A 26,101-nucleotide genomic window follows, 5' to 3' on the forward strand; every position below is an offset into this window, starting at 1 on the left:
AAGCAGTGATTTCTAAAATTAGAAGGCATAGATGAAATACAATTAAAAACTCACCAAACTGATTGCGGCATCATCTTCAGGTCCAGAATATTTGAATTGAATCCGATGTCTTTTCATATCTGCAAAGTATTCCTTAGCTTCTTTTGATGTGCTGGTTCCCAAACCTACAAAACGCAGAAAAGTTCCATATAATTTTGCACTATAGTATAAGACAAAATTGAGAAGTTTTGTATTAGTTTCATGACAAACCTTTGTAGTACTTGACTTTCCATTTTTTATGATTTAAAGTAGAATTCTTCCACTCTTCAAATTCAGGAAGGCTATAGAAAGCCATTTCTTGCTTATTTTTAGACACCTATGAAAAAAGAACATTGTTGCAACTTTCACACTGAGCAAAGTTCTTCCTACCATCACACAGGTCATATGCATACCCAGGCTTGAAGAAGGGAGTCTTTATTTGGGGAAAAAAAATTCCTTCAGATAATGTTAGAAATTAGTTTACCTTTACAATGGGAGTGATAAATTCCTCCAGAAAACGATGTCTTAGAAGAGAAGGCCAGTTGTGATGAATAAAATTAATCAGCAAGCCTTTAATATGGGAGCCATCTTGGTCCTAAAAAATATTTGGAAAGCCAAAGCACAAGAGAATTAACTAAAGAAATTATGATCAGCTAACTAGTAATTTTTCAAAAATACTTTTTACAAGTTAAATTCAGAGCCCCTTTACATAAAATATATAATACACAACCATTAGACAAAGAATCTGAAATATCTAATCACAAATCTGACCTGATCTGTCATAATCATTATCTTCCCGTAACGGAGGCTCTTCAACGAATCTTCATCTTCATAATTTTTCTTATATTGAAGACCCACAATCTTAATGATATTGTTAATTTCAGCATTTTCCATGATCTAAAGTGGAATATATGGAAAACATTTAAACTTTCTGATATGTCAGAGAAATACAACTGCATACATTGCTTATATTTTCTTGCGCGCCACTATTTTCAGTTAGACTTATATTATGAAGGTCTGTTAAGATATGATGCAACGTAACAAATTTCTTAAAACAAAGAAATGCCCTGGGGGAATGAAAATTTTTTTGGGGGGGGAATGAAATTTAAGCACAAAATCTTGCATTAAAATGACATTTCGAGTCTAAAGATAGCTTCATACTGTACCTGCTTATGAGAAGCTTCTCGAACATTGAGCATTTTTCCTCGAAGAGGAAAAACCCCATACTTGTCTCTCCCAACCACTCCAAGGCCTGAAACAGCCAAAGTTTTAGCTGAGTCTCCTTCAGTCAGGATGAGTGTACAATCAGCAGAGTTTCGGCCCCCTAAAATAAACATCCACAAAATAATAGCACATTTAGTTCAGCCTCAAATGTACTAATCAGACATCTCACTCTTGTGATAAAGCATAATTTAACATAATTATAACTAAAAAGGAATAAATTAAATAAATCGTATATTTTAGCTAAAGTTCACGTTGAATAAAAAACAGATTAGTTTCTGATAGTATTTATATTGCTGCTAAAGATTTGATCATGTCATTAGAATCTTTGTTGGGTAGTAAACTATACTTTTTTGTTGTTTTTTTAAAATGATTTTATTGGAGGTTCGTACAACTCTTATCACAAGCCATCCATCCATCCATCCATCCATCCATTGTGTCAAGCACATTTGTTGCCCTCATCATTCTCAAAACATTTGCTTTCTACTTGAGCCCTTGGTATCAGCTCCTCATTTTACCCAACACGGTTGTTTTATACAACAAACTAAGCACTTCAGCATTATTTAAAAACCGTCAAATACTGGAACTGACATAAATGGTCAGTAAACAAAACTCATTGCTGTGAGTCAGTTCTGACTCAGAAATCTTATTGGTCAGAACAAAACCACTCCATAGCTTAAAGGCTCTCATTTTTGTTTAAAAGCGTATAAGTCTTGATGAAAGCAGACTGTCTCATCGTGTTAACAGAGTGGCTGGCAAGTTTGAATTGCTAACCTCTCAGTTTACAGCTCAGTGCTTTATCTACTGTGTCATCAGTGCCTTTCAAGTGACCAGAGTAGGAAATTATGTAACAAAACTATTCTGTTGAGTATTAATTGTAAGGAACATATCCCTAATATGTGACTATCACATAAAACACTTTCTCACAGATGGCTGAAAAAAAAATTAACAATAAAAACTCCACCTCACTGCCATTGAGTCGATTCTGACTCACAGCAACCCTTTAGAACATGACAGAACTGTCCCTGTGGGTGTCCAAGGCGGCAACCTCTACTGGACTAGAGAGCTTGCATCCTTCTCCTAGGGGGTGGCTGGTGGAATCAAACTGCTGGAACTTGTGGTTAGCAGCCCAATATGTAACCACTATGCCACCAGAGCTCCTGAAAACAATAGCAACTGATTTTAACGGACTTTTCTGTATCCAAATTTCCAACAATGAATGGGCTAACTTTTGAAATCCTGGGGGAAAATATATACTGTACATACTTGAGAATAAGCCAACCCGAATATCAGCCGAGGCACCTAATTTTACCACAAAAACTGCATTAAAAATGTGCTGAAAAAACTTGGCTTATCCATGAGTATATACGGTGTATAGTTAAAAAAAAAAAAAGTAAACTAAATCCGAACAAGTTTTTGAAACATTATTAAACAAGTACCTGCATCATTGGCATCATCAAGTTTGGGAATCCCCTTGATTCTGTTATGTTTTACGGCAGAACACTTCTTGTTTAACTGGACTTGGGCCTTAAACTTAACCCAGTTTAGTATGCTTTCAACAATACCACAGCCAATTGCCTGAAAATAAGAAGTTTCATGTTAGGGATCAGAAAATGTGCTACATATAATGGCAAGTCCAATTAAAATATACTGCAACCAAATTTAATTGGGGGGGGGTGTGGCACTGTGGAAAGGAAATGTTTTCCTAAGAAAATAAAGTTTAAGATCTGAAACAGGTAGGTGAAACCGATTTTAGGCAGAGCGGCATGTAAGAAAGTTTTAAGATGGGAAGAGATTATAAGCATGAGTAATTGAAAGCCAATATAAGTGAAATACAGGGGGAAAAAGTGCTGAAATTAAGTTAGATTACGTCAAGGTTTTGTTGGCCAAATTACGCAATTTGGATTTTTCCTAAAGGTGGAAGTCACCGAAAGGTTTCAAATGAGTGTCACTGAAAAATGTCGTCCTAGAATATGTATCAAATGACACATTGCGTGGAGTAAATCTGCTGCACAGGCCGCTTTTAAAGTGCTGAAAAGCAAGGATGTCACTGAGGACTAAGGTGCTGTAGTATTCTTTTGTGCTCATTCTTATGCATGTGAAAGTTGGACACTGATTAAGAACTGATGTATATGCATTATGGTGTTGGCGAAGAATATTAAAAATACCAGACTGCCAAAAGAACAAAAAAAAAATCTGTCTTGGAAGAACTGACAGAGAATGCTCCTTAGGGGCAAGAATGGCGAGATGTCTTCATCTTATGTGCTTTGAGTGTGTGGATCACGAGACATGTCCTTGTAAAAGGATGTCACGCTTGGTTAAGCAGAGGGGTCAGCTTGTGCAGATGGTGCGGGAGGGGGAAGTGTTTTATTCTGTTGTTGATAGGGTTGCTATAAGGTGGAACAGACGTGACGGCACCCAGTAACAATAACATACGTATCAACTTAGCTAGGCTGTGATTCCCAATAGTGTGTAGCTATTCTCTATTTTGCAAAAATTATCCTCTACTTTTTTATGCCTGCAAATTAAGTCTCTATAAAATGAGGCAAGATCCATATGGGGAATGTTTTGAGTCACAGCCTTATAAGAGGGCATGAGTTAACCACACTCTTAAGTCATTATCCCCACCCAAATCACACTTTTGATCTTATGAGATAAAAACAGACACAGCTGAGAGCAGAGTGAATTCTTTGCACCCAGGCTTCCTGTGCTAAGTCTTAGACCAAGATTCATACAGAGAAACATGAGATCTTCAAGGAACATTAGCGCCACAAATTTTGAAAAGAGACGTGGATCTTCCCCTAGAGCTGGTGCAGAGTTCTATGGGAACTATAGAGCAAATGAATGTGTCTTAACACTATACACCTGTGGCATTTGCTACAGCAGCACTAGATAACTAAGACAGAATGAAGAGAAAATGTGTGTTCTAACAAAAAGATTACACAAGTATATTGTAGAGAAAGAATAAGATATATTATGGTAATCTAGAAATGATGGTGGGGAATTACTGAAATATCCAAGAAATAATTCTTTTTTTTTAACTTTTATTTTTCCAAGAAATAATTCTTATGGGTTGCTTTGTGCCTTTTATTTTGGCAAAACCAGTTGCCATTGAACCAATTCTGACATGTGTTCTACAGTTCTCAATGGCTGGTTTATCCATCCAGACAGACCCTTTCTTCTGAGTTCCTCTGAATGAACTAGAAATGCACCTAGTTTTGTTAGCAGCAGACAAAGACACCCGCACCACCGATGGATTCCGTTTATTACCATGGGAAATAGTTTTGTTTATTGAGGTCGGGAGTGCACTGTATAGAGCTCAGTGAGCATAAAGGTTAATTCAGGTTTAAGGCAGTTAAGTGAAGATGCCTGGTAGAGAAGTAGTTAAGAGAAATGGAATTTGGAAGTGTTCTGAGCTGAATATGATTGAGAACCATATAAATGTAAACTAAGCTCCTGATAAACCAATGAGATAAAACTTTTATATTAAAAAAATGTTCCTGTTCAGATTAAAAAGGACTAGAAAAGTTCAGTGAAGGAGGTTCTGTTTTTGCAAAGCTGAGAAGAGAAATGGAATATAAAGTAAGGTACTTCTCTTTCCCTCTATGTACTCACAGCTTTGATGAATTTTTCACTTAATTGGCATGTTGATCCAAAGTTCTTGACCTGTAATGTCATGTTTTCCTTTGTCTGAGAGTCAAAGGTTGGGTTTTCAATTAAGGCATTCACAAAAATCCACATGTGATTTTTCACCTGCAGTGAAAGTTGATATTTAAATCACTGAAAATGATACTCATGCTTTATTTATAGCTTATCTCTTCTCTTTTGATTTGGTGAAAGAAAGCTGCTAAAATATTGTACCTGATGTGCTTTTACGGCAACACCACCCTTGTTCTTCTTCTTCACAACATCGACAAGTTTAGCCACTATCTGGTCAACTACATAATCAACATGTCTGCCACCCTGGTGAGGTAAAATGACAAACCCAGAATTCTTAATATACTAATATTTGAACATTAATAAACCAAACAATAAACAGCACATAGCTAATTATCTGGGTTGATTTTATATATTAAAATCAATGGAAACTCACAATAATAATTAAATCATGAATAAAATTACCTTAGACGTAGCAATGCTGTTGACGAAACTCATTTGCTGGAAACCCTTTTCGCTCATTGTTAAACACACCTCCCACCTCTGGTTTACTTGTTCATGGATAACTTTCAATGAGTTGCCAGTTTCATCTACCTTATCCTTCAAATACATGTCCACATAGCTACGGAATCCTTTGACCTACATAGGAAATAAAGGCAATGATATTAAAAAAAGAAACCACTTCCTCTTTTCAGAAACATATCTGGGAAGTGACAAGAAAGACATAGGAAAGAAAAAAAATCAATTTCGTATTTAATAATGACCACAAAATCCCTCATTACCCACAACACCCAGTAGAATACGCACCGGCAATGTACTTCCATTGAGAAAGACTTTAACATCTCTGGTGGACCCAGCAATATCATAGGCTCTTCTAACCATCAGTGCAACAATGTCTTTATCCAAGCTTTGCATTTTAAATTTAGATAAATCAGGTTGGAAGGTGATACACGTATAATCTTCACCACTAAAGGGCTTGAGTTCCATTTCGCCAGCTTTCCCCATGTTATCCATCCATGTCTATGAACAGGAAAGGTGAAAAACTTAAGTCATCTCACAAACTAGCAATAATAAATTTTAAAAAAGAAATAATGCAAATTTTTAAGTCTTAGAAAATTATTTTCAAGAATACGTTTCTATTTAAAGTGATATTAAATCAAAGTAACCATCAATGTCAGTATAAAACTGCCACTACAGTAAAATTCACAATCAAGACAGGGACACTTATTTACTTGCCTGCTTGAACTTTTTCTTATATTCTTTACTGGCGGTTTCCACAGTGAATTTGGTACTGAATATATTACACAATTTAGCTCCATAGCCATTTCGACCACCTGGGCAAATAATGAACAGATAATTTAAAAGATGTCTTTTTTCAGCAACTAATGTGTTCGCTGTTTTCCTCAGTACTCTACCTGTTACTTTCTTTTCATCATCATCGTAGTTACTAGAAGTGAGGAGCTGTCCAAAGATGAGAGCTGGCACATACATCTTCTCAACTTTGTGTTCAACCACAGGAATACCTTTACCATTATTCCATATACTAATTACATTATTTTCCCTAAGAAAACAAATTACAGTTTTTTGGTAAAATAAACATTAAACTCAACTTTGTATACTTATTATTTCTAAAGTAAAGAAATATACAAATCTCAATTTCCAATTGACTTTTTCTGAAACTCAGCATGAACCACCTTCTCCCCCATGCTATTTCAGGAGTGTCAAGGCCAAAGGAAAGTTAAACAAAAATAAAATGTAACCGTTTTTTGCTACATCTGGGCAACAACTGATAATGTCTAAAAATATGAAGCATTTTAAATGTTAGCATAAACAAAGGGAAATGATTTTTCAAGTGGAAAAAAGGGCACAAAAGTTGGAATATTTTACTGTTTTTAAGAGGATCATTTGTACTCTTCTTGATCTTTAGCATTCCCACCAAAAAGTTACATTGTTGAGCAAATATAAAAGAGAAGAACATCAAACTGGCCTTGCCTTCCAGTAAAATGCTGAAAATTCAGGCTAACTTTCAGAAAACAGGATATGAATATTTTAGTTACCGTATAAGCCAACTCGAATATCAGCCAAGGCACCTAATTTTATCACAAAAACTGCATTAAAAATGTGCTGGAAAACTCAGCTTATACACGGGTATATACAGTATAATTGAGTGCACACTATGGCTTATTCAAAACACTCATATAAAAACCAAACCCACTGCCATGGAGTCAATTCTCGCTCACAATGACCCTTTATAGGGTTTCCAAGGCAAACAGTGGGGGCACGCAGCCTTGCCTTTCTTCTGCAGTGCTGAATGGGTTCAAATTGTTGACCTTGTGGTTAGCAATCCAAGCTTACCTACAGCACCACCAGGCTCCTTAAATAGAACGTTAAAAAACTAATGAAAACTAGTCAATTACCATTTTTGGAAAGAGTTATATCAAGTTCCTGGGGTATCCAAGTACTTCACCATTAATACTTTGACCAGACTATAAAAAGGTAAAATAAGCACCCAGAACACACACATTTATATTAAGATAAAATTATTCTCTACCACCACCTGCTGGCTTATTAGTTGAATAGCACCATGAGAAAAAGTTTTAAAACTGCACACAAACACAAACTCCAAAAAATTCTATGCTCCAGAATACTTAGAGCAATTATTTACTAGTAATCGGGGAGGAAATATCCTAATATCTGTAATTTATTTTGAAGTGATTTAGAACAACAACAAAAACGGAGTATTTATGACAAAATGTTGGTAACTGTTAGATGTAGGTGGTGAGTTCCACGTGTTCATTCTAGTGTTCTGTATCTTTACAAACTTTTGGTTAAAAAGAAAAGCAAGTCCATTGACATTCAAAGTAAACACAACTAAGAACACTAACAATTCAGTCTAATAAAATACAAAAATACATACGGGTCAATTGTGATTCTGATACAAGACATTTTTGGGTCTCTTTGCTTGTTGTCTGCAGCATTTACTGAAAAACAATAAAATGCACACAAGAAATTGAAATCTTTTTGAAAACATTCCAACTTTTAGATGTAGAAAAGATCATTTCAAACAGCACCAGAGCAGCATTAACCAAGTGTTAATTTAGGAACTTTGGTCCAATTCTAGGAAATTCCTGAGCTCCAAGAGACAGCCCCACCTTTGGGAGCTACAGTTGACCCTTGAACAACATGGGCCCACTTATAAGTGGATTTTTAATTATGTCAGTAGAAAGTGAGCTCTCGTTCTGCAGATTTTTCATTGTGTTTAATGCAATACCATAAACTTTGCACCACGGGGCCCATAAAGTGGCACTAGTGATGCTGAAAGTGCTATCAAGAAGCACGGAAAAGGCATGACATTACCCCAAAAAAAAGATGCCCTTTGATTGAGGTCTGCAGCTGTGTTTGTTGGTCATTTCAAGAGAAATTAATCTAGCCTAAGGACCATTAACGTAAACAAACTCATGAAACCTTTGCAGCATCTATAAAAATCTTGCACTTTTCCCGTTAAATGATATTGTCAACGAGTCGCCCCTGTACAGCTTTAGGTGAAAGCATCTACTCACCTAGAATCTCATCAAAGATCTTGTATAAACCAGGAACATAGGTGACGTCCCTATAGTTAATGCCAACATCTTCATCATAAACCCATATTGGCTAGAAAGAAGGCAAAGAAATATGAGTGATTGTTGACTGTTTTCCCTAATCGTTTTACGACAGACTCACTAAAGGAGGCGCAGCAAATTCGGCAGCCAAAAGCTCACGTTTGCCGTTAGGAAATAACCCACGCTTTACCTGGGTCACCATTTCCACGGAGCCAATGTAGGTGTCGGGCCGCAGCAGAATGTGTTCTAGCTGCGTTTTCTTCTGGTAGATTCTCTCGATCGACAGTCTTTTCTTCGCATCTTCAATTTTCTTTGTCTTGCTGATTTGCATGTTCTCATTGAGAGGCTAGCAATTTCAAAGAGAGCCTTTTTTAAGGTCCTGGGCTGGGATCAGACACTACAAGCCCAGTGTCTACCGCGGTGGTCGGATTCAACCCGTGTTGCCGATCGCGACGCGAAGCTGGAGTTTTGCACAAACCTGGCCATTAAAGTGCACAGATCTCTCCCCCGGGGTGACTGACGAGGGGACATTTCTCTGGAACCCTGCTCTAGACGTGACATATACAATACAGATGGCGCCCCTTTGGCTCCTCGACGCCCCAACTTTTCCTTGCCCCCGCCCCCCAGTACCTAAGGCCTTTGGAGCTTAGCGGTTCCACCTTTTGGCCACGTGAACGTTTGGGGCACTTCGGGGGGCAATGCCGGCTCGGCGGCGGGGAGACCAGCGGCCCGCCGGCGGAGCGGGGTCCGTGCGACCTTGAGGCACACGCGGCCCCTGGGCGGCCCTGCGCCGCCGGCCCTCCGGATGTCCCCACAAACGGGCTGGCCGCCCAGAAGTCAATCCCTAGCACCCAAGGGGGTCTCGCCCCGCTCCCGGCCGGGAAATGGAGCTCCACGGGGAATACGGGCTCCTCACCCGCCACCGGGTCTCCCCTCAGCCCAGGGGCCCTCAGCCCCTCACGGACCGCCGGAGATGCCCCGACCGCGCTGAGGCTCCACGACCCGGACCCTCCGCGAGCCGCACCTGCAGGGGTGACACCTCCATGGTGACGGTCGTGAGAGGGCTCGAGAACCCTGGAAGCGACCAAACGGGCAGGCGCCGCGAGACGACGCAGGAACCACTCAACTACTTCTCCACAGACGCGCGTCGGTTAGGAGAGGGCGCACAGTCTACTTGAACCTTCCTCCAGCGCGCCCAAACCAGACCGACCAATCCCTGACCCTCTCTTTCCGGCTCCCTTGAAAAGAACCAATCGTCAGCAGTCTTTCATACCGGCCTATGAACTGCTGTTCTTTGGGGGGCCTGTTCAAATGAACCAATTAGACGAGGGGGCGGGGCTAGAGGCATTCGAAAGGCACCGCTCCAAAGCGTTAACGGAAAGACTGACAGGGACTCTGGCCAATGAGGACAAGGTGAGTTTTTTTTCCTCTCAGGTGGAAAACTCTGGAGGCCAGTGGTGGAGGCGGGAAGGTGTTGCCTGAGGAGCGGCGTCAGCGTGAACCGCAAGGATGACCCGAAGGCGATTTCCTTTCTCCGAGCTGTTGGCTTTAAAAACCCTACTTCAGAGAGCCCCACCCCCACCTCCCATCCAAAAGCCATCCTGAGGTTGTTAGCGGAAGGGATGGGAGCCTTAGCTCCATTTTCCTGAGGAAACTGAGCGCGGGCTCAGGAGCGGCAACCTCGGGAGTCGGTGAAGCGCCCCCGCCCCCCAAGACGTAGACTTGATTCCAAGGAAGCCGGTGTGCTGTCGCTGAGGTTTTCAGTTTCGTGCTCGGAAGGATGTAGGGCGGCCGAGGGCGGCTTTGGAGTGGACACAATTGAAAAGATTCAGATGAGTCACTGGCAGAAAGAGAGACAGTTTAAATTTAGAGGCTGTTCTAGAAAGGAAACCTTTTCCTCAGACTACTGATAAGGATGTCTTACTACTTGCTATTTTTTTCTTTCTTCGGTGTTAAATTCTCCAAATTCTCAGTTCAGCGCAAATGTTCAAATTGGACAAGGAAATGCCAAATGGACAGGTTTGGGGTTTTAGAATTCTGACCATATAGGTTAAATGTTTGAGGGAATTTATACTTTGCTCATCAATCCGCATTGTTAAAGAGACACTCCGCACCCCACCCCCACGCCCGACCCTCATCATGGCTTGAATTGTGCCCCTCCAAATACGTATCAGGTTGCCTAGCTCCCTAGGCTCCCAGTATTGTGCGATTATTCTCCATTTTGGGATATGTAAATCCTAACCTCTATATTATCAGGGGTGTCAAACTGGTGGCCTGCGGGCCGCATGCAGCTCCCGAGGTAACTTTTTGTGGCCCACTGTGGTCTGAAATAAAATGAAAATAGAAAAAAGTGTTATGAGGAAAATAGCGCATAGGGGAGATGGAGGCAATACCGTACATACAATTCCATTGCTACATGTAATTTCAGAGTATCCTGGACCACAAAAAATAACCTCGGGGGCCACCAGTTTGACACCCCTGCTATATATGAATGATGCAGGTGGTTGGTGCATTGAGTCATAGGCTTATGAGAGTCAAATGCCCGTCTTACTCAAGGCCTAACATGACTCAAGTACTCCAGGCAGGCCCTTACTATTTCACTACCCTTGCTTGAGACACGTCTTTTATCTTACAAGAAATGAAAGGGGAGAGAAGTGTAGACAGAGAAAGGACATTACAAGCACCAAGAAAGAAGAGCTGGGAGTGGAGTGTGTTCTTTGTTCCGAAGCCCCTGCCTGACCTGAGAACTTCTAGATCCAAGGAAAGATGAAAGCTATGACATCCCTTACAGATGTCAGATGTCAGGCTCACAGATGTTGAAAGAAGACAAGGACCTTCCCCAGAGCTGATAGGTAGTGAGTCTTCCCCTAGAGCTGGTACCCTGAATTCAGACTTTCAGCTTCCTAAACTGTGAGAGAATAAATTTCCATCTGTTGAAATCCTTGTGCTATTTTTGTGATGACAGTATTAGATAACTAAGACCATCCCAAAAATGGTTTTTGCCCTTACAAGTTGCTAGAAAAACATACACAATTTGAATGACTATGAAATCCATCTGAGCTAACGCCTTCCAATTCTTTTTTCCCTTAGTAATAACCTGCCAGTAGTAATACTCCCTAAGTCATCATTTGCCAGTCATGTGATAAAGACAGAGGAACCTTGCAGGTCCTTCAGCTTCCTCCACCAGCAAGCACAATAATCACATGAGGATTACATAAGTGTGAGACATTTAGAATAGTAGATTAGCACTAGCAGAAGCAGCTATTTTCCTTAGGCTAGCACGACAATTTGTGGATTTAATCTCTTTATATTTTTTCCCTTTTAAAAGAAACCAGAGGTCAACCATTGTGAAATTGCTCAATGTGTCCCATGCCTTCTCTGGTGAGCAAGTCCCAGGTTTGGGAGGGCTGGGGGCAACATGATGTGGGCGTGTCTATGTGTCTTTCATTAGAAAGTTGAGGACAGAAGTAGCCCGAAAGGCTAGGATGCTTGACAACACCCAGGAATGGAGCTGACTCGTTCCTCAACTGCTTTTTCAGGAGCTCTAACATCTAATAGGTCCCTGGTGGCACAGTGGTTAAAGTGCTGGACTGCAAACCAAAGGGTTGCTGGTTTGAACATGCATAAAGCAGCCTCGGAAGCCCTATGGGACAGTTAGACTGTCCTCTAGCAGCAGTGTCGGATTACCTAATAAGCAAGGCAAGCAAGGGTTTACCTGTGCTTATTCACTAGTCTGTAGTTAACAATTTCAGTTTTTTTTTTCCTCTCCACACATTTAAGATTCTGCTTATAGACAGGACTGGCATCTGTTTCCTCTCCCAACCCTTACAGCAATGGTTCTCAACGTGTGGGTCATGACCCCTTGGGGGGTCAAATGACCCCTTCACAAGGGTCACCCAATTCTTAACAGTAGCAAAATGACAGTGATGAAGTAGCAATTAAAATAATTTTATGGTTGGGGGGGGTCATCACAACATGAGAAACTGTATGAAAGGGTTGTAGCATGAGGAAGGGTGAGAACCCCTGCCTTACAGGGATGGTGTATCCAGTAAGCAAGGTAAGCATGGGCTTACTTGTGCTTACTAATTTATAGTGAACAATTTCTAGGCCTTGCTTTCCTTGCTAATTGATCTGCCCCATTTCACCATTCTTGCTTTTAGTACGGCTCTGCTCACTCTGTTGATATGGGAAGGCAACTTGGTGCCCAGGGGATGACCAGAATTTCAGGGCAGTTGTAAGAAAGTCCATCCAGTAGCTTATGTCCAGACTCTGGCTCAGAACCAAAGTGTCACTTACAGTTCCCCAGGACCCAGGATGGCCCTGATGGGCAGAGAAAAGCTATGGTGGGGACGGGCAGTCATATAGCAGAATGAGCAGGGAGCAGTTACCGTGCCACTCCAAGGGTGGCACTCGAACCTCGGCCACTCCTGATCTCATGCTGTAGTTCATCTCCTCGGGCTGAGGCAACAGGAATTTCATAAGCTCTCCAAGGCCTATTTGCTGGGGCTCAGCTTAAAGTTTGTCCTATAGCCTAGACTGGGGTTTCAATTCTAAGAACCAGAAGCAGAACTAGGGGTCAAAGGGCCTTGGAGTCAAATCCTGAGTAAGAATTCTCCCTGAACCGAGGCAAAACACTAAGGGGGTGCAACAGAACAGCAAGGGAATGGAGTGGTGAGGTCTCCAGGGAAAGCTGACGGTGGACTTTGGGGCCAGGGCTTGGTGCCCCAACAGACTGGACTGGAAAACACTCCTAAAGGCCAACAAACAGTCCATGAACTAACAACAAGCTTTTCTTTCTTGTGTTTTATTTCATTGATTTGTTGTTATTTTATTGTATATTGTTGCTTGGTTTTTCTCTGTCTGCTTTTGGGGCATGTTATTATCTCCACAGGTCTGTCTAAATAATATATGCTGGATGAACAATCTGGCGGAGGAAACAACAAACAATGGGACTGACAGTTCCGGGGGGACATGGGAGAGGGGGAGGTGGTGGGAAAGGTAGTGGTGTTAACAAACCCAGGGAGAAGGGAACAACAAGTGATCCAAATCGGTGGCGAGGAGGGTGTAGGAGGCCTGGTAGAGTGCGGTCAAGGGTAATGTAACCAAGAGGAATTACTGAAACCCAAATGAAGACTGAGCATGATAGTGGGACAAGAGGAAAGTCAAAGGAAATAGAGGAAAGAACTGGGAAGCAAAGGGCATTTATAGAGGTCTAAATAAAGGCATGTATATATGCAAATATATTTATATATGAGGATGGAGAAATAGATCTATGTGCATATATTTATAGGTTTACTATTAAGGTAGCAGAAGGACATTGGGCCTCCACTCAAGTACTTCCTCAATGTAAGAATACATTCTTCTATTAAATTTTATGATGCTCACCTTCCCGACACAATCACTGAAGACAAAGTGGGTGAATAAGTGAATGTGGTGAAGAGAGCTGATGGTGCCCAACTATCAAAAGATATATCTGAAGAAAAGAGGAGAAAAAAATGATTAGGGCAAAGACTGTACAGATGTGCTTTATACAATTGATGTATGTATATGTATGAACTGTGAAAAGAATTGTATCAGCCCCAATAATTTGTTAAAAAATAAAAAATAATTTAAAAAAAAAAAAAAAAAAAAAAAAAAAGATATAGCATCCGGGGTCTTAAAAGCTTGAAGGTAAACAAGCAGCCATCTAGTTCAGAAGCAACAAAGCCCACATGGAAGAAGCATACCAGCCTGTGTGATAACCAGGTGCTGAAGGGATGTTATCAGGCATCAAAGAACAAAAAATTCTATCTGTGTGCTTATCTCCATGATAGGATTGCTGAAGACAAACGGGTGTATAAGCAAATGTGGCGAAGAAAGCTGACAGTGCCCGGCTATCAAAAGATACAGCGTCTGGGGTCTTAAAGGCATGAAGGTAAACAAGCGGCCATCTAGCTCAGAAGCAACAAAGCCCACATGGAAGAAGCACACCAGCCTGTGTGATCATGAGGTATAGAAGGGATCAGGTATCAGGCATCATCAAAACAAAAAATATAATTCTGAAGGAGAGTTGGAGTGCGAAGTGGAGACCCAAGGCCCATTTGTAGGCCACTAGACATCCCCTTACAAAAGGGTCTCAGGGAGGAGACGAGCCAGTTAGGGTGCGATGTAGCAATGATGAAACATACAACTTTCCTCTAGTTCCTAAATACTCCCCCCCAACTATCATGATCCCAATTCTACCTTGCAAGTCTGGCTAGACCAGAGGATATACACTGGTACAGATAGGAACTGGAAACACAGGGAATCCAGGGTGGATGATCCCTTCAGGACCAGTGGTGAGAGTGGCGAGACTGGGAGGGTGGAGGGAGGGTGGGTTGAAAAGGGGGAACCGATTACAAGGATCTACATATAATCACCTCTCTGGGGACGGACAACAGAAAAGTGGGTAAAGAGAGATGTCGGACAGGGCAAGATATGACAAAATAATAATTTATAAATTATCAAGAGTTCATGAGGGTGGGAGGAATGAGAGGGAGGGGGAAAAATGATGAGCTGATGCCAGGGGCTTAGGTGGAGAGCAAATGTTTTGAGAATGATGAGGGCAATGAATGTACAAATGTGATTTACACAATTGACGTATGTATAGATTGTGAGTTGTATGAACCCCTAATAAACACGATTAAAAAAATAATTCTCCCTGAGTTTCAGTTTCTTCATGTCATTATCCCAAATCAAAGGGACAGCTGGCTAAGTGAGCTACAGAATCCCTTAGGACAAGCCTCCTCCCGCAGCTCACACAAGATGGTCTTACTCTGGCCATTTCCCCCTCTCGCCCCTGTCCCTCGTCTCTCCTGCATGCCTCCTCACAGCCTACTGCAGGAGCTCTTGCGGGACTTGGCAGCAGCAGTTGAAGAAGTAGGTAGACTTGTGGGCCTGGGGGCTCCCCGGAAAGCATTGCATACAAAGGGGATTTCTAGGTGCCTGCCAGATGCTGGCCCTGAGAAACCAGAAAGAGCTGGGAATTAGTTCCAGGGGATCACAGTGGAGGTAGAGGGCAGGAGACCCCTTACCTGAGATACCTGGCAGAGGGGACCTAGTCGGAAAAGAGCATGGAAAAATAAATAGATTAAACAAGACTGTAGGAATGGAGGGATTTTCTCCACTGCCCCCAACTCAGAGGCAGCTCAAGAGAGACTAGGCCCTCTTCCTTGACATCTTTATTTCCTCCAATTTCCCAATCACAGATCTGCCTGTAGCGCTATGGGAGGCCAAGACTAACTAGATCCCTGGTGGGGAGCTGCGGGGTGTGGTGGGGACAGCACTGCTACTTTCCTGTGCTTCATCTGAGCTCAGCAGAGAATCACATGAAGTTCATTTTTGGACAGCAGAGACAGGACCATCATGGGTGCCTCTATATACCTGGGAACTACTCAGAGGTAAAAGGTTGCGCGTGTGTGTGTACATGTGCGTGTGTTGGTGCTTGGTACAGGAGGCACTAGACCTAGGAGAAAGGAGGAAGCAGAGCATCTCCTGATGCCCAGAATCCTTAGGAGAGAGACAGCGCTGATACAGGAATGAGGGAACTGGTATGGTATGCCAGTGGCTTAAATGTTGAGCAAAAGAAGAGAGGAGAGGGCAGGGGAGGCATCTGGAATGATTTATCCAGGGGGAGGGGAGACATTTTCATAGATGTTAATGACATATAAAAAGTGACATGTCTGGGGGAGGGGGGAGTGCGGAGGAAGGGAAAAAGTGAGGAGCTGATACCAAGGGTTCAAGTAGAAAGCAAATGTTTTGAGAATGATGAGGGAAACAAATGTACAAAAGTGCTTGACACAATGGATGTATGTGTGTATTGTGATAAGAGTTGTACAAGCCCACAATAAAATGATTTAATTTTTTTAAGTGACATGTCCAAGATTACATAATTCTCAGTCTGGGTGGGAGGGGAAATTAGAGCGACATGTTTGAAGGTGTTTGGAGTAGAGAAGAAAGGTGGAGGAGAAGAAGGCATGTAGGTAGTAGTCATAAAGTGAGAGCAATGGCCTGGGGACACTGGCTGATGCTGTCTTCAGGAGACTCACCTCAGTGGGGCTCACCTTTATACTGGAGGCTCCAGAGACTCCCTCCAAGTCTCTCCCAGGCAAGCCTGAGAAGTTGGCAGTGGGAGAGGAGTTGAGTTGGGAAGGAGAATAGGGCACGGGATGAGATGACCCTGCTCTAGAGCTGGAGGCTGAACCCAAGGAGCAGGTAGTAGGGGGTGAGGTGGGAACCAATGAGTGCTACTGTATCTCTACTGTGCACCAGCCTGCAGGTGTGGCACAGGATGCCCTCCTGTAGGAAAGGTTTAGGGAGGATGAAGAAGAGCAGCTGAAAAGGAGGAGGGAGGGAGAGACAGAAGGAATAAAGGGAGGTGGGGGTACATGGGTCCAGGTCTAGTAACACACATTCTAGTTAGGACCAAAGATCAGCTAGAGAAAAGATGACTAAAAAGCTCAGTGATGACAGAGCGGTCCCCAGAAAGAAGTTAAAAGGAAATGTAGAGGGAAGTCTTGATATAGGAAAGTGGGGGTTGAGGGGGTGGCCAAAGGAGAGGGTTAGAGACCTCAACTTCCCTGGGAATTTGGCTGACCTCCCTGGTTACCCTGGAGAAGACTCTGACCCAAGAGACCCCACTGGTTCTGAGTCCCAGCGGCTCCTGTGAGCTCGTGTGGGCATGGCAGCTCTGGAAGGACCGCATAGCCTTGAATCCAAGCACACTGGATGTTCCTGGGATTCTGGGGTGTGTGTGTGTGTGTGTGCGTGCGTGTGTGTATGTCTGTCCTTGGCTCTACGATCATCTGGGGCCTCTGAGGTAGACCTGAGGGAGGGGGGCACTGAGTAAACTACCCACAGAATCATGTATTGTCTACTAGCTTCCAGGTCCTGTCATCGCCAGTTCAGGAACCCCTGCTTGTCAAAAGTTCACTTTATACCACTTCACTTTGTCAAAAGACCTGCTTTTGCTAACTGGAGGAAAATTCCAAGAGGATTTTTCCTGTCATAGAAGATGGAAAGAAGTAACATTCAGTGTTTGTTTCGTGGCGAGTCCTGAAAGAGGTGGTGTGCACCCCCAGCTCTGAAGGTTTTGCCTCCAAGCCCCTTCACTGGGAGCCCCACTCCGCACCTCAGTATCAAGCGACCACAGCTTTGATCCAAGTCTGTGAATACTCTGGGTTAGTGTTGGTTTAGGTGGTACGTGTTATTTTGGTATCATTTACTGTTTTGTTTTTTTTTGGTCTGGGCACACTCAAAACGTTTCCCTTATCAATTAATGGTCACTGCTTCTTCTCTTTACATCCATCTTCTTAAGAATGATGTCCAAGTGGCCATCTGGCTCAAAAGCAACAAAGCCCACATGGAAGAAGCACACCAGCCTGTGTGATCATGAGGTATAGAAGGGATTGGTATCAGGCATCATCAGAACAACATATCATATCATTGTGAAGGAGGGAGGGGAGTGCGGAGTGGAGACCCAAGGCCCATTTGTAGGCCACTAGACATCCCCTTACAGAAGGGTCTCGGGGAGGAGACAAGACAGTCAGGGTACGATGTAGCAACAATGAAACATACAACTTTCCTCTAGTTCCTAAATGCTTCCTCCCTCCTCACTATCATGATCCCAATTCTACCTTGCAAGTCTGGCTAGACCAGAGGATGTACACTGGTACAGATAGGAACTGGAAACACAGGGAATCCAGGGTGGATGATCCCTTCAGGACCAGTGGTGAGAGTGGCGAGACTGGGAGGGTGGAGGGAGGGTGAGTTGGAAAGGGGGAACTGATTACAAGGATCTACATGTGACCTCCTCCCTGAGGGATGGACAACAGAAAAGTGGGTGAAGGGAGACGTCAGACAGGGCAAGATATGACAAAATAATAATTTATAAATTATCAAGAGTTCATGAGGGTGGAGGGAGCGGGAGGGAGGGGGATAATGAGGAGCTGATGCCAGGGCCTTGGGTGGAGAGTGGATGTTTTGAGAATGATGAGGGCAATGAATGTACAAATGTGCTTTACACAATTGATGGATGTATGGATTGTGATCAGAGCTGTATGAGCCCCTAATAAAACTATTTGTAAAAAAAGAATGGCGTCATAGGAATGCTCTACTTTTGGATGTCAGAGGAGACCTCTCTGGAAACTCCCTCCAAAGGAAACTGGTTTAATGGGTTGAGATTCCAGTAGTACAGAGAACCGTCAATCTTCCATTACCCAAAGAATGCTCCCATTTGGTATCAACCCAACACCCACTCTACCCACCCGATCCATAGCCTTGTTGTTGGGTGCCCGTGGCACTTGTAGAGACCTTATGCCCAATCCTGTACCATCCTCCCAATTGTCATGTTTGCCCCCCCACCGTGCCAATCCATCTCATCAAGAGTATTCCCCTTTTCCCTGCGCCCCGGCTTCACCAAGCGTGATGTCCTTTCCAGTCCCTTAAAATGACCCCTCTCCTATTCACCATCACCCACACCTGTGCACCACCCACCCACCACGTTCTAGCTAGTAAATGGCCTGGCTCTCTTTCCACAGGTGGTGCTGGTCTTGGCCACAGGGTGGCGCTTGGAGGCCAGGTATTTCTGAGGGATCCTACTGAGCCGTCTGTTCCCTGGACTCCCCTAAACTCCTTTTCATCGTCTGGCTTAGGAGACCCTCTTTCCGGCTTTCTCTGTTGGAGCAGACACTCCCTAGAGAAGAGATGAAAGTGGGTAAGGAGGGCTTTCTGCCTCACCCCAGCTCTTCAATTTCCTTATGCCCCACCCTCCTCCCACTGTTTCCTCAGAGGATTCCATAGTCCCTGGGGAGTTCTTTCCCAGGCTGGCACTTCCCCAACATTGAGGAACCCAGTAGGGCAGGTGCACCCAGCAGATGGACCAGGAAGCAGGGTAGAGAGAAGATCAGGACTAGACTGGTTCTTAGATTATTAAATCCAACCTCCTCGTTACACAGATGGGGAAATTGAGGCCCAGAGAAAGTCGTCTATGCACACTACACACCCCTTCCTACACACCCCTTCCCCCCTTCCCCCCACCTGCCATTGCCATCCAGTGGGTTCTTATTCATAGTTACCCTGCAGGGCAGGGTAGAACTGCCTCTTTAAGTTCCAAGGCTGTAAATCTTTCCAGCAACAGAAAGCCTCATCTCTATCCCACAGAATGCCTGATGGGTTCGAACTGCTGACCTTGTGGTTATCCATCCAATTCATAACCCACTACTCGATCAAGGCTTCTGTCTCCATAGATGTCTGCGATGCAAAAGCAAGGGAGCCTGGAGAATGGGGTGAGAATGCAAGGGACGTCCCCACTTGCAGTAACTACCGCTCCCCAGCCCCCACCCCCTCCAGCTCTGAAAGGGGAAGAAATCCCAGGTGGGGTTCTTGGGGAGGGTTAAGGTGGGGCTCAGCATGACTGGGGTAAGAGGAGAGTGGGGAGCTAAGTGCCTCTAGCCAGTATCTATCGACTTCCCTGGCCATCTCCCTTCCTGTGCACTCTAGCCCCTGACTGAGGCCAGCAGAATTCCTGGGCTGGCATCAGAGCTGGGCAGACTGAGAAGCCATGGCAGCCTCTGGCCACACAGAACCCTGACCGTGGAGCTGGGGAAAGCAGGGCCTGAGCGGCTGCAAGGCAGTCTGGCGCCTCTGGACGTAGGTGGGGACACAGTTGGAGGCTGTTGAAGATGAGAACACAGGTTCTGACATCCCATAAGTGACTTTGAATCACACTCAGCTGCGTGTTACCTTAAGCCCGCCTTTCTACTGCCTGGGGCCCATCTATAAAATGGGGTGACTTTGGGGATCGGTAGGCATAATGGCTACACTACCTTGAGCGTTCCTCTGTGCCTGGCACTGTGATAAGCAGGTTTTTTTTTTTGCAGGTTCTCGCACTACTCTCTCAGGCCCCGATGGTGTTAAACCCCTTTTTACGACCGAGGGCATTTGAGGATAAGGAGATGCCACTTGGCCAAAGTCTCAGAGCTAGTAAATGGCGACGCCAGGATTCAGCGCCGGCATTTTGGCTCCAGGATTCTCAATCTCACTTAGTTGGCTGGTCATGGCTAATAACTAATGTTCATTGGGCATTTAATAGGTACCATTTTAAGCTTTACAGAGATTTGTTCATTTAGTCATTGTGAAAGGAGTGCTGGCAGTATGACAGGGTAAGCCTTGGACTGCTCACTACAAGGTCCGAGGTTCAAGGCCACCAGCTGCTCCGTGGAAGAAAGATGAAGCTCTTTGCTCTGGCAAAGATGAGAAAGCTGGGGGACACTATGGAACAGTTCTGCCCTGCCTGTGGGGTCATGAGGAGTTGGAACCCATTGATGCCCATGGGTTCATCCTCACAGCCATCCTGTACAATAACCACTTCATGTGAACGATGAGGTGGGGTGACCAGTCCTAAATCTGCCAGGGATCCGGCCCAAGCAGGTTGATTGAGAGCAAGCATTCTTTACACAAACACCATGCATTTGAAAGAATGAAATTGAAGCATAAGGTGCACAAGGCTAGGTGCAGAGATAAGCCGTGTTTGGTGTTCACATAGCAAATACATCCACGTAACCAAATAACACTAACCACACTTCACAAGACCCCCTCCCTTGATCCCCAAAGAGAACCTCAATCTTTATATCCAGAGAGGGGCGTCGCCTGCTGGTGAAGTGGATGGCAATGGGACCATGCAGTTGTGAGCTTTTGCTCAACTTTACCAGGAGCTTCCAAGAGTTCCTGGAAAAAGGCATCATCTTTCGATTCTATTTTCCACAAACTGTTTGATACCCTGGTTGGGGCTGCTGGGTAAGCATTGGACTGCTAATCTCAAGGTCACCAGTTCAAACACAACAGCAACATGAGGGAGAAAGATGGCTATCTGCTGTGGTGGAGATTTACAGCCTTGGGGCCCATCTACAGGGTCCCATGAGTTGGAGCTGGCTCTCTGACACTGGGTTGGGTTGGGGACAAGTCTGTGTGAGTCACCCATGTCGTTGGGTAAAGCTCTGGCTCACACTTTTCCATTGTGCCGCATTTATTTTTCCTTTTAAGAATCATTGTAAGGATCCACATGTGACCTCTTCCCTGGGAGAGGGACAGCAGAGAAGGGGGGGAAGGGAGACTCCAGATAGGGCAAGATATGACAAAATAACGATGTATAAATTACCAAGGGCACATGAGGGAGGGGGGAGCGGGGAGGGAGGGGAAAAAAAAAGAGGACCTGATGCGAGGGGCTTAAGTGGAGAGCAAATGCCTTGAGAATGATTGGGGCAGGGAATGTATGGATGTGCTTTATACAATTGATGTATGTATATGTATGGATGGTGATAAGAGTTGTGTGAGTCCCTAATAAAATGTAAAAAAGAAAAGAGGAGAAAAAATGATTAGGGCAAAGAATGTACAGATGTGCTTTATACAATTGATGTATGTATATGTATGAACTGTGATAAGAATTGTATGAGCCCCAATAAATTGTTTTAAAAAAATAATTAAAAAAAAAAAGAATCATTGTATTGGGGGCTCTTACGGCTCTCATAATATCCCATACATCAAATGTATCAAGCATATGTGTACAGATGTTTCCATCATCATTTTCTAAACATTTACTTTCTATTTGAGCCCTTGGGACTGTAACTCTTTTAAAAAAAAATTTATTGGGGGCTCGTACAACTCTTATCGCAATCCATAGATCCATCCATGTGTCAAGCACATTTGTACATTTGTTGCCCTCATCATTCTCAAAACATTTGCTTTCTGCTTGAGCCCTTGGTATCAGTTCCTCATTTTCCCCCTCTCTCCCTCCCTCATGAACCCTGGATAATTTATGAATTATTATTATTTTGTCATTGTGCAGTATTTCAGGATAGAACTAGAGCATTTTCTATTCCACTATTCTAATTGTTGGCTATTCTGAACAATGCTGCTATGTATATGTCTTTCAGAATATATCTATGTGCACACACGTTTCTGTTGGGTATATATTTGGGAGTGGAATTGTTGGCTGCTTCTTAAGTGGTTGTGGAAATTTGTTTTCTTCACAGCATGCTATGAGAGTCTCCTTACTCCACGTCCTTGTCAACCCTTGGTATTGTATTTAAGATTCTTACCAATCTGAGGGATGTGCGGTGTTATCCTAGTATGTGTTTTTACGTGTAACTTTTAAATGTGGTCTACCTGGAAGCCAGCCTTCGTAGCCCTCCACACTGCACGCGTTCTCGTCACCGTCTTGTGAGATAGGTACCCCCATTTCTCAGATGAGAGAAGGGACACACACAGCCTCTCTCTTTACTTTCCTCTCCTTGAGCTGGGAGACATCATCCCCACCAAGCTGGGGAGATTCCTTAGACCAGGATGTCCTTCTGGGTAGAGGGGAGAGAAGGGCTGAGGGAACGTGGACTGGGGTGACCAGACAGAAAGGGGGATGGTGGGAGGCGCCAGAGATCCTGGTTCTGGGTGTGGAATGATGAGGTTAGAAAGAGAGGCCTGGGTAACACCAGAAGCATAACCGGTGCTTTTGTGAACTCCTAGAACTGGGGATGGGAGGGGGCATGTGCAGCTGGGAATAAAGGCCCATGTGTGAGGGTGTTGGGGACCTCCTGCATCCTGGCTCTTCTTTCTAGGGTTTCACTGAGTCTGAGGCTGCTTTTCTGAAGTTGTTCTGGGTCTGGACCTCTTTCTGGGTCCAGAGGTCCCTTGGTGTAGTCTTCCTGGGGCCTGTAGGCGTAGACTGCACACTGCTCCCCAGGGCTGGGAGAACAGGCAGTGGCAGGGCCCGAAGGCTCTCCAGGAGGATGAGGAAAGACAGGCCCTGCTCTGATTCTGCGCTTCTAATCTGTCAGGCCAAGAGGTACCCAGCCAAGCAGATACCCTGATCTTGGACCCAGCAGGTGTCAGAGGAAGATGGAGGGGAAACAGCCTCCCCATCCTCACATCTGGCTCTCTCTGCTCACAGGCCCCTCTGTGGCTCAATTTTTGGAAGTCCTCCGGGGAGATTCTCTAAGATAGCCCCTTCTTTCTCTCCTCCGTGTCCTTCTCCTCCAGTCCTGAGCCCCAGGCAGGCTGGTTGATGGTCCTGTCAGGAGAGGCAGTGGTGCGGGTGGGTGGGGGTGAGGGGGGGAACGTGCACAGCAGGCAGAATAGCTATCTGACCCAGTCTTGACTCAATTTCTTATTACTAACCGCATGCCCTTGGGCGAGCTTTTTCTTCTCACTGCAGGGAGACAGAGCTCTTACAGGGGCCGGCATCATTCACTCGCCCCTTGTCCCCTGTGCGTGCTTCAGGTAATGAGGGAGAGAAGACCTGTTGGTGATAATCAGTTTGCAAGTAGGGCAGACTGCAAGTAGGAGTAAGAGGCCCGACCAGCATGGGGCCTGAGACCATGCAAACAGACACCAGGGGGCCTGCCAGAAGGGCCTTACAATTGAATGCATTTCCCTCACGCATTTTCCAGATGGTAAAACTGAAGCTTAAAGTGTTGGTACTGTGTGTGGCCCTCCAGGGAGGCAGTGGCAGAGCTGGGATTAGGCTCCCCATGCCTTGAATGTAGAATGAATCATTGTTCCTTAAGTTCCACAGGGTCCCATATAAAAGTCTTGCTTGGATCCACACTCAATTCTCAGGGACCCAGACAAAATCTTTGACAACTGCAAACTTTTCTCCACGTATCACGCTGCTATACCCATTGGGCCCGCTGTGAGGAGTTGGGCTTTCTTTACACTGAGTTGTAATCCACACTGAAGGCTGCCATCCACCGCTTCCAAGAATATATCCTGGACACAGTTCATGTCCATCGCTGGCCGCCCTGGAGTCAGTGAGCCCCTTAAAGGCCTCTCCATGTCCCTGAGGGCTAGCACGAAGCCTGGTGCATGCACTGGGAGCTGGACTTGGATGGCACTTCCGTGTCTTTCTAAGCCTCACACGTTTTCTGCCTCTGACAGCCTGCAGTTTTATCACTTTCTCTAGCTGTCCATCAGAGGAAAAGATTTGGGTTCTCCTTCTCCGATGAGTTTCTGCGACACAGATTCAGGTTTGAAAAAAAGTTTTATTGGGCATAGAATTCACATATCATACAGTTTAATCATTCAACCATCTCAAGAAGACTTGCACAATCCTTACCACAACCGATTTCAGAACATTTTCTCACATTCATTGTTATCAGCTCCCCTGCCATGCCCTTAGATAATTGTTAATCCGGTTACTTTCTCTATAGATTTACCTATCCTGGATTTCACACACAGAAAATCTTACAAGACACAACCAAGCATGCAAACAAAAAAACCCCAACAACAAGGAGAAAACAAAACAGAGAAACACCTCACTTGAAAAGAAAGAGGAAAATAGTGAAAACCGGGGAGGGAGGGGAAAAAAAAAGAGGACCTGATGCAAAGGGCTTAAGTGGAGAGCAAATGCTTTGAAAATGATGAGGGCAAAGAATGTACGGATGTGCTTTATACAATTGATGTATGTATATGTATGGATTATGATAAGCGTTGTATGAGTCCCTAATAAAATGTAAAAAGAAAATGATTAGGGCAAAGAAGAAAATTGTGAAAACTGAAACAACTTTAAAATGGGTAAAAAGGGAGATCAAATGATAAGGTATTTCATTGCAACCTGACTACATCTGACACGATGAACTTGACAGTGCTCTGTGTCTGACAGCAAAGCTGGTCCCATCCTTAGACTGTGGTCACAGAGGATTTATTGAAGGTTTAATGCATGAGGGGACCCTGCAAATCGATTTTGGGCTTCCACTAACTGTCATCCATAGCCTTCTGCAAACTGGGTATTCAGAATTTAAGCTCTGATACTGTTTACTCCTTCAGATTTAGATTTTATTACTGAAAATCCTTGGATCACACCTGCTGGTGTATGTCAGGTTTAGGCTGTCACAGGGTTTACTGTAGTGAATGTGTGGTCAGTGTGTGCTGCGTGGAGGGTGGGGAGGTGTTTGGGGGCCCTGCGTCATGACCTTTCCTCCCTAGAATTGCCCCAGTCAAAGGGTGCAGGTGAAGGACACCAGGGGGTGAGAGGAGGTGCTATGGGGAGATGTGGGCCTTTGGCCTCTGGTTTCACACGGAGAGCTCTCCAGACTTCCCACACTGACTCGCACTATCCACAGTCAGCGCTCTCTGCTTCTCCACTCTCCTCCCGGGTTTGCTCTCCGGGGGGAAAGTCTGGCTTTGGAATCAGAGCCCTCTTTCCTGGTTCCATTTTATTCTTGCAGAAGCCTCAAGAGGCAGGCTGGGTGGGGATGTGGGGATGATCTAGCTCTGTTTTGTAGTCAGGGGACCTTCAGGCTCCAAGGGGGCCGTGTCCAAGTGCAGACAGGGTTTAGTAATAATGAAGCGTGGGAGAGGACAGGGGACAGGCTTCTGAACCAGTGACAGGCCAGGTTTCCCCTAGGGAGTACTCTAGGCAGATGAGGCAACAGAGACCCCAATCTGTCTGTGAGGTGAGATGAGGTCCTAGAATCGGGGCCCTCTCACGTCTGCAGTCTTAAAAACGACTCACTACCATGTCCTCCAGGCTTATCCTGATCATTATCCTTATTTATCCCAGTGTGTGTATGTACCCAAATTGATTTCTCCATTCTTCC

General features: G+C 44.3%; 1 protein-coding gene across 1 annotated transcript in view; it reads right to left on the reverse strand.

Annotated features, from left to right (window-relative positions):
• TOP2A (DNA topoisomerase II alpha) overlaps window positions 1–9,674 on the reverse strand; it is a 28,452-nt gene extending 18,778 nt beyond the window's left edge. Inside the window, exons 1-16 of the mRNA XM_075561793.1 lie at window positions 9,520–9,674; window positions 8,686–8,841; window positions 8,457–8,547; window positions 7,814–7,877; window positions 6,312–6,457; window positions 6,133–6,230; window positions 5,704–5,916; window positions 5,362–5,535; window positions 5,101–5,202; window positions 4,855–4,992; window positions 2,679–2,817; window positions 1,185–1,342; window positions 790–915; window positions 503–613; window positions 250–355; window positions 55–164 (exon numbers count right to left, since the gene is read on the reverse strand). Of these exons, the coding sequence (XP_075417908.1) occupies window positions 55–164; window positions 250–355; window positions 503–613; window positions 790–915; window positions 1,185–1,342; window positions 2,679–2,817; window positions 4,855–4,992; window positions 5,101–5,202; window positions 5,362–5,535; window positions 5,704–5,916; window positions 6,133–6,230; window positions 6,312–6,457; window positions 7,814–7,877; window positions 8,457–8,547; window positions 8,686–8,841; window positions 9,520–9,540 (1,953 nt within the window). The 5' untranslated portion in view covers window positions 9,541–9,674. The remainder of the gene's footprint in view (window positions 1–54; window positions 165–249; window positions 356–502; window positions 614–789; window positions 916–1,184; window positions 1,343–2,678; window positions 2,818–4,854; window positions 4,993–5,100; window positions 5,203–5,361; window positions 5,536–5,703; window positions 5,917–6,132; window positions 6,231–6,311; window positions 6,458–7,813; window positions 7,878–8,456; window positions 8,548–8,685; window positions 8,842–9,519) is intronic.
• Window positions 9,675–26,101: the final 16,427 nt, after the last annotated feature.

This window comes from Tenrec ecaudatus, chromosome 10 (genome assembly GCF_050624435.1).
Source record: "Tenrec ecaudatus isolate mTenEca1 chromosome 10, mTenEca1.hap1, whole genome shotgun sequence".
Classification (NCBI taxonomy): Eukaryota; Metazoa; Chordata; class Mammalia; order Afrosoricida; family Tenrecidae; genus Tenrec; species Tenrec ecaudatus.